At 41.1% G+C, this 18,048-nt stretch overlaps 1 protein-coding gene across 6 annotated transcripts in view; it reads right to left on the bottom strand.

The window, feature by feature from the left end:
- Positions 1-797: 797 nt before the first annotated feature.
- The window catches only part of LOC109640455 (protein TANC2-like), a 47,535-nt gene continuing 30,284 nt past the window's right edge, over positions 798-18,048 (bottom strand). For all 6 annotated transcript variants that reach the window (XM_020104462.2, XM_069524561.1, XM_069524562.1 and 3 more), the window contains 17 exons: positions 17,730-17,810; positions 17,443-17,643; positions 17,117-17,251; positions 16,580-16,885; positions 14,108-14,230; positions 13,116-13,253; positions 12,892-12,990; positions 11,470-11,661; positions 11,004-11,097; positions 9,914-10,047; positions 9,696-9,819; positions 9,291-9,466; positions 9,043-9,175; positions 8,117-8,208; positions 7,862-7,996; positions 7,538-7,638; positions 798-6,225 (listed from right to left, as the gene is read on the bottom strand). In XM_020104462.2, coding sequence (XP_019960021.2) covers positions 4,341-6,225; positions 7,538-7,638; positions 7,862-7,996; positions 8,117-8,208; positions 9,043-9,175; positions 9,291-9,466; positions 9,696-9,819; positions 9,914-10,047; positions 11,004-11,097; positions 11,470-11,661; positions 12,892-12,990; positions 13,116-13,253; positions 14,108-14,230; positions 16,580-16,885; positions 17,117-17,251; positions 17,443-17,643; positions 17,730-17,810 — 4,149 coding nt within the window. In that variant the 3' untranslated portion in view covers positions 798-4,340. The remainder of the gene's footprint in view (positions 6,226-7,537; positions 7,639-7,861; positions 7,997-8,116; positions 8,209-9,042; positions 9,176-9,290; positions 9,467-9,695; positions 9,820-9,913; positions 10,048-11,003; positions 11,098-11,469; positions 11,662-12,891; positions 12,991-13,115; positions 13,254-14,107; positions 14,231-16,579; positions 16,886-17,116; positions 17,252-17,442; positions 17,644-17,729; positions 17,811-18,048) is intronic.

Here is an 18,048-nt window from a genome sequence, read left to right as displayed (position 1 = left end):
GTATAATGATAGATGGATACTGCAACACTGGTTTGGGGACAGGTTCCATCAATTCCTTTAAGTGTCTAAAGTTTCCTTCCTCCAAAATACAAGGTTTAATGATTTAATGTCCCTGGTGCACCACTACACCAACAGAGGCAAACTAACCATTAAAACAAAACTTTGCATGAAACAACTATTTACAAAGCCTTTTGTGGGAATATAGAAATCGAAACACAAGGTGAACTATTAACACTACTCAACAATAGAAAACGCTCCTGTTTCTGGCTTTTAATGTGGTGAATTGAACAACTAACACTAAATTGGTTAGTCATGTCACTCATGCTGAATTGAAACTCTCATTATTAATCAGTGTCTGCTTGTCTGTGCTAGTGATGTGTTCAATTTTAAAATAGTTACCATAATGTAGCACAATGATTCACATTGAGAAAATATTCAGTTCAAATACAAAACCTTATTTAGCTAATTAAGTTGAATTCAGTGGATTTCTCTACATATGGCAAAAAGAGCTACGTTAGCAAATGTAGATGTATGAGTGAATGCAGTTAAACGAAAACAAAATCATAAAGACATATAATGACAAACTAGAAACTAACCCATGGTGGTGACACAATCTACATATGTTCATGAAATTGCATAAAACAGAGAAGGCATCAATGAGCATATTCAAGGGTTGACATTAACAAATGTGTGCTTTTTAATATTCCAAAACTATTTAGCTAATATACCAGATGTAACATTCAAGTCAAGCTCAATTATTCCCCCTTTCAATCCCCCAAGAGATACAATTACACATCTGCCTTTCATTCTGCTTTATTCCTCTGAAATTCTAAGAGTCAATCATTTCACATGAACTGATAAAAAACACATTTTAAATGCTTAATATTGATGTACATAGTGATGTAACAGTCCTGGGTTTTAAATATGACCTTACACAGTGACAAAGCACACATGTAACCCAACTGACAGGGACCAAACCGACCCTGCTCCGTTCCAACAGTGTTTGAAACTTGGGGTTTGAGACCCCTTACGTTGGGGATGGAATTCTACATATATAGCACAACACGTTGTTTTAATGACAGACTACACATCTGCCAAGTGGCTCATAAAGGATTTCAAGCAACACTGATGATAGTCTTGGACATCCAATAAACTTGCAAATGATCCTTCATTAATCTTAGTGTCCAGAATTATAATTATATGTTTTCCAGCAGTCAGACTGTGAAAATGTCTTGTGAACCAGCATGATAAGTATTAAAGATCTCTCAGCTGGAGACTCCTGAGCACAGAAAGAGAAAAGGGCAGTGGTCATAGAGACTGACAGAGAGGTTAGAGGTCATAGGTTACATCGGCACCAGAAACTCTAACAGAGAATTGCTGATTCATTAGAAACGTAAAAATAAATGTACAAAAAAACAGGCATTTGTGTGCATAAAATACATAAAACTTCAGTTTAGTCCCATTTTCTGAATATAAAGTATTGGTCTTACCCCCTGCAAAACTAGCCATGATTGACTGTGCACTCCTTCCTCTTGTTACTGTTTGTACTCCTGTCAAGCTTTCCATTCTGTCACAGCAGATAATCAATAAGTTGAATATAAATGATTTTGGAAACAAAGGGTTCTTGATTTTAGACAGAGGTTTGCCATCAACTGTTAATTTTGCTGATGTGAAAATGTGTAGCTGAATATGCTAACATTGGCTCCATGAGTTGAAAATAATGTCTGTTTGATTTTTTGAAACTGTTTTGGAATTTGATAGATGTATATGGGACTTAAAATGCACCTGATGGCTACATACACGATACGGTGCTAAAGAACTGAGGAAAACATTTAGCATTTACTCTCATAGGATACATGTAAACAAGAAGTACTGCATTGCTGTTGTATGCAATCGCCAAAAACAGTGCAGCTGTTCCAACACTGCATAATATTCCCTAGATTCATTTAAGGTCACTGTGACCCATGACCACTGAAATCCAATCAAGAGTTGAAGAAATTTCCTCAAGGCGGTCTTGAAACAACCCATTCAAGAGGCCAAGAACATGTTTTTCAAGGCCACGGGAACCTTTGGCCTTTGACCACCAAAATGAATCAGTTAATCCATGAGTGAAAGATTGTGCCAAATTTGAAGACATGTTCTCAAGCTAATCTTCAGATATCCCTTTTGAGAAAAACGTAAACATGACCTGTGAGCTTGACCAGTGGAAACCAAAATCAAATCAGTTAATCTTTGAGTCCAAGTGAATGTTTGTGCCACATATAAAACGATTCCCTCAAGGGCGATCCAGAAATATCACAATACAAGCCTAAAAATGTGCTTTGTGAGGCCATCGTGCCCTTGAACTTTGACCACCAAAATCGAATAAGATCATCATTGAGACAGTGAATGTTCGTAAAAAAATTTGAAGAAATTCCCTCAAGGCCACTGGCGTAGAGGCATTAAAATGCAACAGCATTGTTTTTGTGTTGGAGTATAGAACTAGTTAATCTAAGTATGATGGGAACACAAAGTAAGATCAGTTATGTGAATCTAAAATAACCCTGTTATGTTAGATCGGCTGCCATATGCTCACTTTTAGCTTTACTGGACTTTGTGAGTGAGAATAAAATGATGTGCTTGGCAAATTACACAAAATCAAGAGAAGAGGAAAACTGCAATTGATAGTCTAGTCTCTGATAGCATCCAGAATCAGCTTACAGGGGGAAATGTTACACAATGTATTACCCACGGGTGATCAAAGCTTTTCATATTCAGTGGCCCAATGCTTCGAAAGCAATTCTTATTGCTGTAGGTAGTAAACTTGTTAACCATGCTAGATCACAGCTAGCGCTACAGCAGATAAATTCATTACACATCAAGCCATTCCATGCTTTCTTGATTGTGGTTTTGTTTTTTAAAAGGCTAAAGCAAAAAGACTGAATTTAGAGGATTGATTTTACTACAGCTCCATGCCACCTGTTTCAATGTGTAAAGAGAAATCAAGACACTGATAGGCCATGTCTTGCCTAGTTACATAAGCTGTGACTGGATAAGTACTGTTCAGGGACTTACTGAGAGTAGGAGGAGCCATTTAGCACCTGATGGGACATGTAAGCACGGTTTCCATGGCATTGGGATCAAGGCCCCAGTAAATCAGTTTGGGAACGATGTGACCAGCGGATATAAAAAACCTTCATGATTAAAAACTAAAATAAAAAAATCCTTCCTGAAGTTATAACATCCAAAAATCTTATAGGCATTGTTTCGGGTTTTTCTTTGTAAATTAATGCCATCGTACACAAGCAAGAAGAGTTCTTAACCCAGAACTGAACAAAACTGCACTTTTATGTTGCTATTGTTTTTTTATCTCCTGGAAAACATTTCTTTGTTCCGAGTGAAAATTACTCCAAAATAAAAAACAACAAATCCAAGTTGAAACACTATTCATATAGGTTAACACAGACATAACTTAAAAAAGATAAATATCACTTACTTTTGTTTTATAAACAGTAAGTCAGTGCTCATACAATGACAGCATAATCCTAGTTTCTCAAACTATGGCTTAGGACTGGGTCACTGACCAGCATCTGCCTGGCACAAGTTCTAGAGCATGGATGTGTCCAGGTTTCCAGTCATTGTGTCATTAAAGCGCTTCAAACTTGAAATGCGAATCTGCATTAAAGGCGTCAATAGCAAAGTGGTGCTTCTGTGTCTTTCCTGTCTGACTGTCACCACCTAGGCTTTCATTCATGAATTTGGCAGAGAAACTCAAGAGCAGTGTAATATGAACTTCCAGAGACATTAGTTAGCCAGAGATAACCAGGGAAAGAATGAGGAATTTTCCCAGTGTCTTTTTTGTGTTTATAATTTCCACAACCTTCCTTTTCCTCGTTGTGCTTTGTGATGTCAGTTCAGAACCAAAGATCATGTTCTTCGAACTGATGTTTTCCTCCCTCCCTTTGTACTTGGTCATCTTTGAATGGTTAACAATGCGGCAGATCAGGTTTGTATGTTAACCACCTGCCAATTAATGAACATAAGAAGAAATGCTTTCCATATTGTACTCATATTTTTATATGCTTCATATGAAGTGCTTGTCTTTCTGAAGCAAACAATCTGACAAGTATACCTATTTCTTGCAGCAGTGGACCTGGGTGTGTATAGCCAACTACTATTACTGTATTCCCCCTTAATTCAGTACCAACAACACATATAAAAATACACACCAAACTTCTTAATTAGTGTTAAGCGTAGCCCAACCTTACATATTCCACGTCTTCTGTGAACCTTGGAATGTATGCTGTACAATCTTGATTGAACCTCCTCCCTTGTGTCTGACTTAACATTTAGACTTTTCCCTATACATTGGACTCAACAAAGGGTCTTTTTGGTTTGACAGGAGAGGTAGGTCCTGTCTTTTTCTCAGTTGGTCTGTCTGAGCAGCTATGAATCACTGGCAGTGTTCGGGCCAGCTTCACGTCCAGGTAAGAGGGATTGTGACTAGCAACCTGCATCGAGCCCTCACTCTGGGTACCACTACCTGGCAGCACCTCATAGTAGTCTAGGTGGTTGTGACCATTGTGGGCATTGTTGTTACTACGGTTGTGGTAGGCAATGGAGGAGGGCGGTTGTTGACTGAAGCCTCCTTGGTTGGGTGGGGTTTTAGCAGGTGGGGTGACAACTGTGTCCACTGAAGACACAGCCCAGGAGCGAGAGGGGCTGAGACAGGATGAGGAACTAGAAGGAGCTTGTTGCTGATACTGCTGTTGCACCCTCACTGTCTTGTCAATAACGCCCATAAAAGGAATGCTCCTTGATGACCGACCTCCCTCTCCAGGATAAGTCCCACCTCCTGTCATGCATATTTCTGACTGTGGAGAGGAAATCAGAAAGAGATCATCATGATAACTAGTAACCCCTCCCATAGAGGCCAGATCTGAGGGTAAATCCATGTGCTGGGTGGAGGCTGAGGTCCTGAAGCCTGATCCATGATTAGCTGGCTGCCCACCAGCGAGGCTGCTGCTGGTGGTGGGGAAACAGACACTGACACTCTGATTGAGAGGCCTGGTGGAGGAGATATTGGATGAGTTTGGATGGGCACTAACTGGACGTCGCAGGACACCCTGGTCATGGTACTGATAATCATGCAATGATGGAAGGCTATCAGGTGGTCCCATTGTTGCCTCTGTAACTTCCATGGGGTAGCAAGCTGCTTTGGATTGGTTGAGGGTGAACTGACGGACCGGGGCAAACCGGTTGATCCCCACCCTTTCCCCTCCTGCTCCTCTCCCAAAGGAAGATGCAGGTCTCAACTGGCATGTCAAGTCAACATCTACATTATCAAGTGGATATAAAGCTCCAGAATTTGGACCAGCCTGGACCTGCAGGTTAGGCCTGACATTTAGGAGACCGGAGCAAATTCCGTCTCCCAGTTCATCCAGTTCTTGGGGCAGATAGGCAAACTGTGAGTAAGCTGAACTTCCCAAAACCATGCTGGAGTGGGATGAAGAACTAGGCTGACTGGTTCTAACAAACTGGGCTTTGGCTGGTTGAAGCCATTGGCCTTGTGCAGGGTTCTGCTTCTGAGGTGATCTCTGATCAGACAAAAAATGGTATTGCTGCATTCCCTGTTTCTGGTCTGAGTGGTGGAGCGCTAAGTAGGACTGTGGATAGTGGTGCCCACCTGTCCCTGACAATGCAGTGATACTTTCTGACATTTGGCAGGCCGGATGCTGTATTGGGGAGGAAGGAGGGCTGAAATGGTGAAAGGAGGATGAAGGAGGAGGAGGTGCAGCAGCAGAATGACAGGCTGAAGAAGAAGGAGAGTGGATGGGGCTTGGAAGGTGATGATACAGGTGAGTAGGGGAGAGGGAGGAGGGTGATGACACCACAGGCCGGCAGTGAGTGTCAAGACTATGAACCACAGGTGTAGGGTGGAAGGAGGAGTGAGGAGGGGGATCTCCTTCCCTGTAACACCTCTCGTCTTCCTTCTCTTCTTCCTCTTCTTCCTCTGTAAGCCCCTCCTTGTCATGAACCTGCAGACAACCTGAATCTCTGCACCTGGCCTCGTTGACAGACACATTATGTTGATAAGCATGGTGTGATAAAGGATGGGGAGACTCTTGTTGTTGAGAATCCTGCCGACACTCTTCCTTGACCCGGGACAGCAAACGCTGGATCTCCCGATTAGATGGACACAGATGGCTGGCCTCAATTAGGTCCTCCAGGGCTGCATGAAATTGTCTGAATGATGACAGAGATCAAAAGCAGAGTCTTAAGAAGATTAATAAAATAGAGTGTGCTGCAATTATTAATGCAGATAATATTGTTAGCCCAAACTTGTTGTAGTCTGTTGGTAACAAAAAGTAATGAAGGAATTCATCATCCTGTCCCAACTCAATCTTCAGTCCCAGAATCCTTCAACTATAAGTATAGCAAGTATAAGTAAAACAATACCTTGTACAGTACTCAAAGTGACTCTGAGTTTCTAGTGAATGTTCTGACCAAATAGTAGCTAGTTACATATAAGGCTTAGTGCCACAAATCTAATCACCTAAGACTAACCAGCCACTTAGACTAAGCTAGAGTATTACAAAGAGGAAAGTTAAATATATGAGCCTTTCCCTGTCAGCACATAGACTCTCTGCAAATTTATCAGCCCCCTTTAGTCTGAAGCCTTTCCATGGCAACACCTTGGAACTGGCTATGCTAAGCTATGTAAGTCTAGCTAAAATACAGCAATTTAGAATTGGTTTGGTATTTGTATGTGAGACACTTGGTATTTGTGGCCAGTTAGGATGTCAGTGGTCCATCCCTCGCTCAGGAGAGAGGAAAAGGGAGAACATTGTGTAAGTTTGGACATCACAAGTAGTTGGTGGCACATGTGTCTTCATATGGCAGTCCCTGCCTCAAGGCTCATCTTTAATTTCCTGATAAATTAGTAAAACAAAGTCTGTGAACTCTCCCACAATCACAAATCATTTGTTAATATCTGCTTGTTGGTGTGATGCATGTGGTCTTGTAGTTCAGGAGGTAGACTGGGTCATCTACTGACCAGGGGGTTTGTGGTTTGATCCGTCTCCTCCAGTTTGCATGCCAAAATTTCCTTGGGAAAGATTCGGCACCCGAAATTTCACCTGACAGCTGTGCTGGACGTGTAAGTATGCTGTGTGATAGAAAGAATGCTGCTGCTTCTCTTTCTGGTTCTGCTAGAGGTTTTTATCATTCTCTCAGCAGTCCAAAGTGCTGCTTATTGTGGGAACTGTTGGGTTTCTCTATCATATTTAAGGTCTCCACTTCACAATGTAAAGTGCCTTGAGGTAATGTATATTATGATTTGGCGCTATACAAATAAAAACAGATTTTTGGCCGAACATTGACTCACCAATTAGATAAACACATACATGTAACATTTTCTAAATGTTATGTTAAATTTGTTCTTTATGTGAGTATTTGGCTTTGAACCAATTTAATCATCATCACATTTAACAGTTCATGATTTGGTTAGGGTCAGTTCACAACTTGTGTAATTATGTAATTATGCTGCTATAATTACCTGCGGCTGCGTTTGGCCCGGGCTCTGGCATAAAAGGCTTCGTAGGATTGTGCTTTTAGTTCTAGTGCTTTGGTAGCGAACTCCTCAGCAAGGTCAAAATCCTGAAATAAGAAAAGGGTACTCAATTTACAATGGAGGAAGTTAAGAGGGATTTTAAAAACAAAAACAATTCTTTCGTAGCATTAAACTAAACCTGTCATGTGGTAGAATTAAATTATGAGATATTTAGACAATGGATTACAAAAGATGTTGTGATGTGTTTTCCTACAATGCGCACCCGTGTTTGTGTGTGTGTGTGTTGTAGAGAGATATAAAAAGACCCACATTCTTCTTACGGTGGCACCGTGACAGGTTGAGCAGCACACACACTCTCAGCTGTCTGAATGTCTTCAGCTCGTCTCCTGGAAACTTCTGAAGTGCTGACTGATAGGAGTGAGCAGCTTCTCGCACTTTACCTTGCTACAAATTAACACACAGAAGTGTACTTCTGAATCATAAAATAATATTTACAGCATGTTTTACAAACAGTTTCAAATAAACTTATGTGTGTTTAAGTTTGCATGTGCTTGTGTGTTTTACCTTGTACAGTTTGTCTCCTTCCTGAATCAGTTTAGTGAGCAGAACCATTAGGATGTCTGGTTTAGATGTTGCCATGGCCCAGGTTGCTGGTCCTACACACACAAACACACACTAACTATAATGCTAGCAAGTACTCTACATTTTATGTACATTTTCAAAAAACTTTTATTGAAAACACAATTCAGTTAATTTTGTTTTTTTCCCCTCTGTGAAAAGGTTGGCAGGAAAAAGTGTTTGTGTAAACTGACTGGTGGTTTGTAACATGTCATTTATTTTGTGACAGTGGTATAGTGTCTAGCCTGTTTTTAAATTGTATCTAACAATTCAATTGCAGATGAAAATGTTTTGACCTATCAAAAATGTTTGGCAGTTTAATGAAAATAGATAAACAGTTATTTTCCTTCCTGATTTCAACTGTAGCTACTGCAACGTCAACAATGCAAATCAAAATTTAGATGTGATGTATATATTTCAATAATTTGATTCACAGCTATTATGGTTTCAACAACTGTCATTACAGCATCCAACCACTGAAGGTCACCAGTCAACGTAGTCACTAGGATATCCGAAACCCATCACATCAGGACATGCTATGATGATTATCCATATTTTACGTGGGTTTGCAGCAGAAAGACATTGATTGTTGGAAATGTGTCAATGTTTTCTCCTTTTGAAATACCAGTCATATCTAATATTTAACTGGCATATAATTTATTCTATTCTATTTTAGATTAATTTTGAGCTGCTTTTATTTGACATAAGGTGCATTAATAATAAAAAAAATAGGGGGAGGTATTTAAAACATTACAGTAGCATTTATTAACTTCTAATTGCTCATATTTTAAGTTTCTAACATCTGTGTGGGGTTAAATTGATACGGCCAAGTAGGAGTCATAGGGATCATGAATACTGAGTCATGTCTCTACCTATCTTTGCTCCCTTTTTGAGCAGAGCGATGACAGCCGAAGTGTTTCTGCAGCCGACCGCTCGGTCAAGAGGACGCATCCCACTGCAATCCACATGCTCCACCAGTGCACCATGATCCACCAGGTACTGCACCTAACACAGGAGAGGTAGCACAGAGGTATTGCTTAGCGACATTGTCTTTTGCAGGGACCGCCACACTTCTCAAAAGAATGGCAGGTATAATGGCCACTGCTTCTGGTTCACACACCACTTCTGGGTCACCACGGAAGGCGGCGAGGTCCAGAGGCGTCCGTCCACTGCGGTCAACATGAGTTGTGGCTGCGCCTCTCTCCACCAGCTCTCTGACCAAGGGGTGCTGGCCTTTGAGACATGCCCAGCTCAGTGCTGTCAACCCCTCCCTGTCGCTCTGGTCCAGAGATGCTCCTAGAAACAGAGAGAGACAGAGGGATTCATCTCAGTGAACATCATGTTCAGAGATAATGTTGAGGTCAGACGACTGCACCAGGATTCGACCGCTCACTGATTAAACTGTGTGAATTAATCCAGTTATTCATAGCACATGTGTCCAGGCTTTTGATTTCTTGTGTGACAATAAAAAAGGATTTTCCTTTTGGAGCCTTCGTTGTTGTTATGGTATGGTGCAGTGGGTTACCATGTTCCAGCAGCAGCAGTGCGGACGGCATATGTCCCTCCGAGGCTGCCGTCATTAGAGCTGTCCGACCCTGCTGGTCAATCATGTTCACCTCCACCCCATGATTCAGTAGCAATTCCACCACCTGGCCATGAGACAGAGGGAGACAGACACTCAACATTTCTACAGCAGGAATCAAAATAGCGCTAATTCTGTGAGTGTGTGTGGGGGGGGCATACCTGCCAGTGGCCATGTCTCACGGCACTGAAGAGCGGAGCCACACCTCGCCGGTTGCTTTGCTCAGCAGCAGCACCCTGATCCAACAACAGCCTGCACACAGGCAGCCTGCCACTTCCTGCTGCTGCTGTTAGAGCTGAAAACAGAGACGTGGGGAAATACGAAGACTTGTGTTTCTAACTTGTTTGTTTTGGCTCTTCAGCACCACACTACCAAGTATCAGGACTTGAAGAGATTGTGCAAGAAACTGTCTATTGTGGAGGTTAAACCAGACTTGAAGGAAATCGTCTCTTTTTTGAAGAGGACATGTTTGGTAGAGGTCAACTGTGATGGTGTCGTTGGTTACATCTATGTGAGATTAAAGGGATAGTGAACCAACATTTTTTTCGTTCACTCATTATCTACTCCTCACTATACTGATGGAGGGGTGGGTTAAGTGTCCACAAAACACTTTTGGAGTTTCAGGGGTAAACAGTGTTTAGCCCAGGCAACCTCTTCTTCAGACATAATAATACAACAGAAAAAAAACATGCCTCCATACTGCTCGTGTCATCCAAGTGTCTGCAAGCCCCCAGAAGGGATTCCATTTACTTTAATTGTATTGGATTTGGCTGCAACACTGTTTACCCCTGAGACTCCAAAAGGGTTTTGAGGACTCAAACACTTCACAATATTTCGTAGTTTTGATGCAGATGTTGGATCTAGAGGAAGTGGAACTCGGGCCAACACAGGTTCTCCCTGCTGTTTTTTTTCTAAAAATTCCTTAAAACAAATTTTTCTTTATTATTGTATTATATTATATGTATTATATTATCAGAATTTTATTTTCAATATGGCTCAACAAACAGTGCTGCCCTGCAAAGATGGTGCATATGTTTGCAATTGGAGAAAGAGAAGAGAAAGCACAAGTCCCTCTATGTCCAAAAAGTGCAGATTTAAACTATAGTATTTGCAGATTTGTATACATATTTTGTTATACTATACGTAATCATAATTTTCATTATTTCATTAATAATGAAAACGCAAATAAATAGTAGTGTGCAGTGAAAAACGTGCATTTATTGCACAGTTACATTTGTAGTGGTTTTGTACCTGTTTCTCCCCACAGAGTATCAGATGTGTTAATCTCAGGTCTCTCCTCCTCTTCCTCATCTTCCTCTGGAAGATCTAGTAGATATGACACCATCTACACACACACACAGAGAGAGAAAGAATTATCAGGTTTATTTGGATTATTGTTGTAGAAATGTTGAGCGTATGTCTCCCTCTTTTTAAATTTTACTAACTTATATATTCATATATTTACATGAATATATGAGCCACACACATCATTACTATCTTTCTGAGGACCAGTTTCAGTGACTAATAGGTCTTGTGAAGTGATGACATTTAGGGAGGTCCTCAGTTAATGACACAAAGGACTGTTCAAGGGCATGTTTTAATGCATGTGTGCATGTGTTTGACTTCTGTGTCGCACAGTTACTGACACACTTTCCAAGGGCTGTTTAAGTAAGTGTTTGTGTGTGTGTGTGTGTGTGTGTGTGTGTGTGTGTTTGACCTCTGTGTGGCCCATGCTGGCTGCTGCAATCAGAGCTTGCTGCACTGCCTGGCTCTTGCTCGCCTCTCGCTGGCCACAGCTGGAAGTGCAGCTCCAATCTGCACACTTCAACAGGAAGTGCAGCACCTTGAGGTGGCCTCGCTGAGCAGCGTGTACCAACACACACTGACCTGAGCTGTCCACATGACCCACCTGAACACACAGGGAGACAAAGGCTTGTGTAAAATAGTCTTTTTGCTTAGGAAGGTTTCCAACTGAGAGAAATGACCAGGCATGAAGGCAGACAGTGATGAAGTAGTAGAGCTTGACGGAGTGACCTAAATTTGGAAATAATCTCCTGAATCAAAGTTAAAAAGTTGAGGATGGTGCCTCAGACGCAACCAGTAAGAATTTTGGCTGAAGCATAGATCCATTTGTAGAACTTCCAATTTGATCCCAGTGTCTTTCATAGAAGTCTGATGGTATATTATTTTATTTTATAGAAAAATAATACCATCCTGGAGGTTATTGGTATGGTGTATATGTTTGACAAATGCCATGCTCCCAGATCCTATGTGGGATTTGCACTCTACCAGTGTCATTCTTAAAGGGATAGTTCACCCAAAAATGATTTTTCACTCATTATCTACTCACTCCAATGCTGATGGAGGGGTGGATGAAGTGTTTCAGTCTACAAAACATTTCTGGAGTTTCAGAGTTTACAACTGAAGATAATCTTCATACTAAAAAAACAACCTTTAGTGTGGTGTGATCCAGTTGTCCACGAGTGCCGACAGTCATATTTGACTGGAAACCAGGTCATTTCCACTGTGTTTTAATCCTAAAAGTCCACCAGTAGTGACTAAGCTAGCGGACATTAGCATTTCCGATAGTCCCTGCATGCACCTCGTCGGGAACTATCAGCGGATATTTAGGCCTTTAAACTTAAAAAAATGATGTGGTTTCAAGTCGAATATGAATGTCGGGGCTTGAAGACACTTGGATGACACCACATGAGCAGTACGGAGACATGCTTTGTTTATTTTCTGTTGTATTGGATTCGGCTGCTACACTGTTTACCCCGAAACTCCAGAGGTGCTTTGTGGACTCAAACACTTCACCGATCCCTTCATCGGTATAGGGGTGGGTAGATAATGAGTGAATTATCATTTTTGGGTGAAATATCCCACAAAAGTACATCCACACATTGTAGGTTTAGAGTCACCCCCAATAAAAATTAAGTTGTTCAACATATTTAAATCTCTCTCGTGCCTTTTATATAATCAAAGACAATTACAGTGAAATAAGCAGTCAACGCCATGGCTGAATATTTCCACTTACACTACACACTGTAAACAAATGCCAGTCTGATATAAAGTAATTCAAACAGACAGCCTGTGATGTTACAAAAGAAAATGTGGTGGGCCAACAGGTAGAATATACCTTAGCTCTGTGCTGACTCAGCATGATGACAATGTCCATATGTCCAGCAGCAGCAGCAAATCCCAGTGCAGTCAAACCATCATGTGACTGAGAATCCACCTAGAAATACATCACAGAGGCCACAAGTTTGCAATATTGAAAAGTTCTATCACGTTTCTTAATTATCTATTTAGTTCTAAGAAACCACAAAACTCAACAACATAAGAAAAACTACAATTTTATACCTGAGCTCCGTGATCAAGCAGCAGTGCCACGGCATCCTTGTGGCCCAGGTGGGAGTACACACACAACAGAGGGGCGTTGTTAAGGACGTCACTATGGTAATCCACATCAGCTCCACCCATGATTAGCAACCTGCTCACCTGGACAGGTAGAAAGAGCAGCAACACATGCATTTGTGTGTTTCTGTTTCTGTTTCCACATGTTGTGGGGACCTAAATATGTTGCATTACGGGGAAGTCCCCATTACATAAATCATGACATTTTAAGGTGAAGAATATTTTTATATTAGGTTAAGATTTGCTTTAGGTTATGTAAGGGTATGGGTTAGGCAAGTGGTAACTATGGTTAAGATTAGAGTAAGTCTATCCTTTACAACAGTGTAAAGCAAAGTCATTAATTTTTCTCTTTACATGCTATACATGTCTGTCAGTATTATTGAAAACATGTGAGAGAATGGGAACTATAGAGTACTAAATTCTGAAGAATGACAGTTTTTACAGCATTCCTTGGGCCCTGATTTTTAGGAGAGTCTGTAAAGTGGACTGCACATCGTCATTATAAAGAGAGTGTGTGCAGTTTTCCGGAGTGTCTCTGCATAGGTGAACGTGCCTCAGAGGAAGCTATCAGAGGACAGTTGGTGGTGTAAATTACGCCGTTTTGAGTCTATACGAATGACGGGGATTGCAGACACCATCAGAAACCACACGAGTAGTATAGAGACATGTTTTTTTATGTTGTCTTATTACGTCAGCACAATACTGATCATTTTGTTCAAATATATAGAACCCTACTTTTATATACTTGGTGATTATTTGAAGCAATCAAATATACCAGGTTGATAACACATTGCTCTGTGGTATGAGGAAAATATGCTTCGAATTGCTTTGCACAGTCTTTAAAAGGAAATCAATGTAAGTCAAAGTAATGTCCTCTGAAGTCACGAAAACACAACTGTCTGTGTGTGTGTTGGTGTCTGTGTGTGTGTGTGTGTTACCTTGATGTTAGGGGTGTAGAGGTTGCGCAGAGATGAGAGAGCAGGGCTCAGGTTGTCTGTGCTGTAGGACAGCCACAGCCCCTGCAGAACTGAGGAGGAAATCCCAAGCTTCTTACTAAGACCCTGGAGACAGAATAGAGCCAGAGACACATTCAGGTTGAAGCATGGAGAACACTTTAGACACTGTTTTAATGGTGCTGTCTTGACCAGTGCATCGCTTTGACAGTTTGGAGTTTTCCTGACCTTAAAATTCTCATAGCCAGTGATAGAATGAGGAACAGATGACTTGATTGACTGAAGTGCTTAGTGATACAATATTGAGAAACCTAATTTGGTATTTCAGCTTAATGATATCCTTTAAAACCATACTTACCACATTTTAGACAGTATTACTTACTCTTACTGTACTACAGTTGTCTACAGCTATAGTTAAATACCAGATTAAAAGCATATGATAAGCTCATAAAACAGAACACAACAATTAAAGGCCCAGTGTGTAAGATTTAGCTGAAAGGGAACTATTGGCATAGATTTAATGTAGAATAATCCTCATGATGTTTTAGTTCGTTTCATGAATTGTAGTTTTCTTTACCCCAGAAAGGATCCTTTATATTTAAATACTTTATATTTACATTGAGAGGACCCTCTCGATGGAGGACGCCATGTTTTTCACATTAGTCCAGACTGGACAAACTAAACACCTTTTGAGTTTTTATGACAACTGAAGCTACCACAGGTTCTTTTTCATGTTTGGAAGGAGAGGGTGAGGTGAGAGGTGTTCAGCTGCAACATGACACTTCAACACTAGATATCACTAAATTCTACACACTGCACCTTTAATTAAAGTATGTTATGTCCTCTTTATCACATTTCAGGCATTGTTGGAAACATTTTTGTTTTTTATTGCAACTGATATTTTCATAAATTTGATCAGTTGGATAGCTGATGTCTTGGAACTTTCGTTTCAAAAGAACAGAACAACACTGCATCCATGGGTGAGCACTTTACAAGTAGTAACTGAAGGAAGAAGCTGCCCTGAGAACTGACGTCTCAGAACCATTTATATTTGTCGCCATCAAATTGGTGAGTATGTCATCAAGAGCAATTTAAATACTTTTACAACAAATGCACAGTAATAATAGTAGTTAAGTTAAATGAGGTCGTCCACAGTGTGCTCTCTTCCATTTGAGGTGCCCTGCAGTGTTTTGTTGTAAACAATCAGAAATTATGTTTACAGTGTTTCCCATCAAAATGTTCTGGGTGTGCAGAGGAGGTTTACCAAATGTGTGATTAAACATTTCCTACAAGGCCAGCTTTTATGGTATATAGCCTTTGTTGGCATTTTATTCCAGCTGTTAAGTAAATAGTGTGACGCCACCGGCTGGATGTGAATCGGGTAGGGCTCATTCTTGCGTGCCTGCTTGCTGTGTGTTAATGCTACGGTATGATATCATTTATGGTATAATGTTACCATTTATGACTTGAGATACAGCAGAATTATGACGCCTTATACATTTTTTTCTTAAGTATTTGTTTCTATTGTTATCTGCCACATTTGTCTCTGGCTTGAAATTTTAGATTTTAGTGTTAAGGTTGTGTTGCCTCTACACCATCCAGAAACATGTTCCTCTTCAGAGTAAGGCCAAGGTTCTGTTGTCATCTGCGTTTTCTGTGTTAGCTAGCAGGATAACACACGATTATGATGGATAACCACCAAACTTGGTGGAAGAATGCAGTGTGCGTCAGGAAAGACACCATTCAATTTTATTGCAGATCCATTTCGAGATTTCAACACTTCCATTGATTTTCTCAGAGACTCATTCATGGATCTTGATAATAAAAAATCAGGCTGTTTAGGGGGCTGATATTCATGAGGGAATGCAGATCCAAATAATAATCCAGATCTAGTGAATTTAAATCTGGTTACTTAAGGAGACTGTTGGGCAAAGTCGGAGGTATGCAAGCTACTGGTTGCAATTCTTATTTCATTTTACTCTCTTTTTTGACATCACTCTTTACGTTGATAGCTTTTATCATTTGGATGAAGTTTTAAGTCTTCAACAGGGCACAGATACAGGCAGGGAATTTTTATAAAAACAACACAAACAAACATGGACAACTGTGAGCTTGACACTGAACAGTGTACTTCTGAACAGGATTGGAACTTTGATAAGTCAAGACAAATCTTGACTTATCAAAGTACTCAAGAAGCAGGTTTTTCTGTTGCAAGGGCAAATATGAAGTCTGAGACAATAAGAAAAACACAGAAACTCCCTAAACACAGACAACAGACTCAAAACATCACTAACCTTTTACCACAAACACAAGAATGATGACTAACAGTTTAGAGAGAGTCAACAGATGATTTTGACTAACATACGACGGAACAGCTGCACAGACGTGGAACCAATTTAAACTGTCGAGAAGAGGAATGTCTTTTCAATGGTCCTACGTGCATTTGTGCACACTAACCTTGTAGATATGAGCCTTCAGGATGTGATGTCCCAGCTCCAGAGTTTGCTGTCGATTCAACTTCCCTTCTTGTCTGCAGAGCCAGAAGGCCAAGAGAGTGTGACCACTCCTGGGGTCACAGAGGAACCTGTCGTCCTGTCCCTCCTCCCTCCAAACCAGCCACTCTCTAAACGAGGCGTGGTTCAGCATCCAGCTGCCATCGCTCCGCCTCAGGAGAAACGGCGAGAGCTGCTCCAGCCGCTGCAAGAACTCGTCCCACTGCAGCGTTCCTCCATTCAGGGCAGCAGCATTCACTACCTCAAACAGCTGAAGGAGAACAGGGGTAGGAACAGTCATATTTCAAGTTTGTATTGAAGTGATTGTCATAATGGCAAGCACAAAATGAGTGTCCTGCTCAGGGCACATAACATAGTCAGGTTTTGTGCTGACGTGCCAGACTGGCTGTCCATATAATGCTGAACTCCACATCCAGATGAACACAACCAGGTTCACCGGCTGCCTCTGCCACACACACACACACACAGCGATGGTGTGTACCTGCTTGTCGGTCAGTGGGTGCAGTGATGCCACGGTGATGTTAAGCAACGGCAGAACTCTCTGAAAAGACGACTGGGTGGGAAAGCGCATGTTGAGCTGCAGCAGGTAGACCTCTGCTAGACTGACAGGAACAACCTACCAACACAGGCACATGTGTTCATTAACTATTTGTCGAATTGAATAACTCATCAAACAAATAATTCAGTCAGTATAATGCTGTACATGAATAACTGAAGTATCAAATGAGTAGTAAATCATCTTTATCTCTTCTATCACGAACCTCGACTATGTTCCAGTTTCCCCCTCTTTCCCAATCTCTTACTCACTTTGAAGCTGGAGCTCTTCAGGACCAGGTATCCTCCCTCTATCAGGTCCAGTGTCAGTTTCAAGTAGAGGTACGAGCCTCTGCTCAGGCTCTTCAGGTGGCTGATCAGTTTGCTGAGAGCAGCGTTGTCAAAACGGCCATTGCTCAGTGACACGTTGCTCTGGATCTCGCTGCTGCTGTGGATCCGCTGCATCAGGTAACCCTAATAAAAAACCGACAGGCATAAGGAGGACCAGATAGACGGGTAGAAAGACAGGCAGACACTCAGACAGCTTATGTGCATTTTACCTGCAGGTCCTGGTCTATAGCATTGCTCTCCTCTATCTTGTCCAGAGAGATGCGATGAAAAGGTAGAGAAGAAGTGATGTCCTAAAGGAATAAAGAGACAGAGAAATAGATTTAGTTTAAAACAAAATTGTCAGCAAAGTCACTCCCTATTAGTGTTGGCATATTAGTGGGTCAGGTGTCATTTCAAGCTTAAATGTGCTTTATGAAAGGTTTCACTATCGCTACATAACCAACGTTATCATTAATGGTTGTCAAAGTTTTAATGTAAAAGTATCCCCGCACCTGTCTTCTGGGGTTGATGTAATTAGTGTAACGTGTA

This window comes from Paralichthys olivaceus, chromosome 5 (genome assembly GCF_024713975.1).
Source record: "Paralichthys olivaceus isolate ysfri-2021 chromosome 5, ASM2471397v2, whole genome shotgun sequence".
Lineage (NCBI taxonomy): Eukaryota > Metazoa > Chordata > Actinopteri > Pleuronectiformes > Paralichthyidae > Paralichthys > Paralichthys olivaceus.
This window is presented reverse-complemented; position numbering and strand designations above follow the sequence as displayed.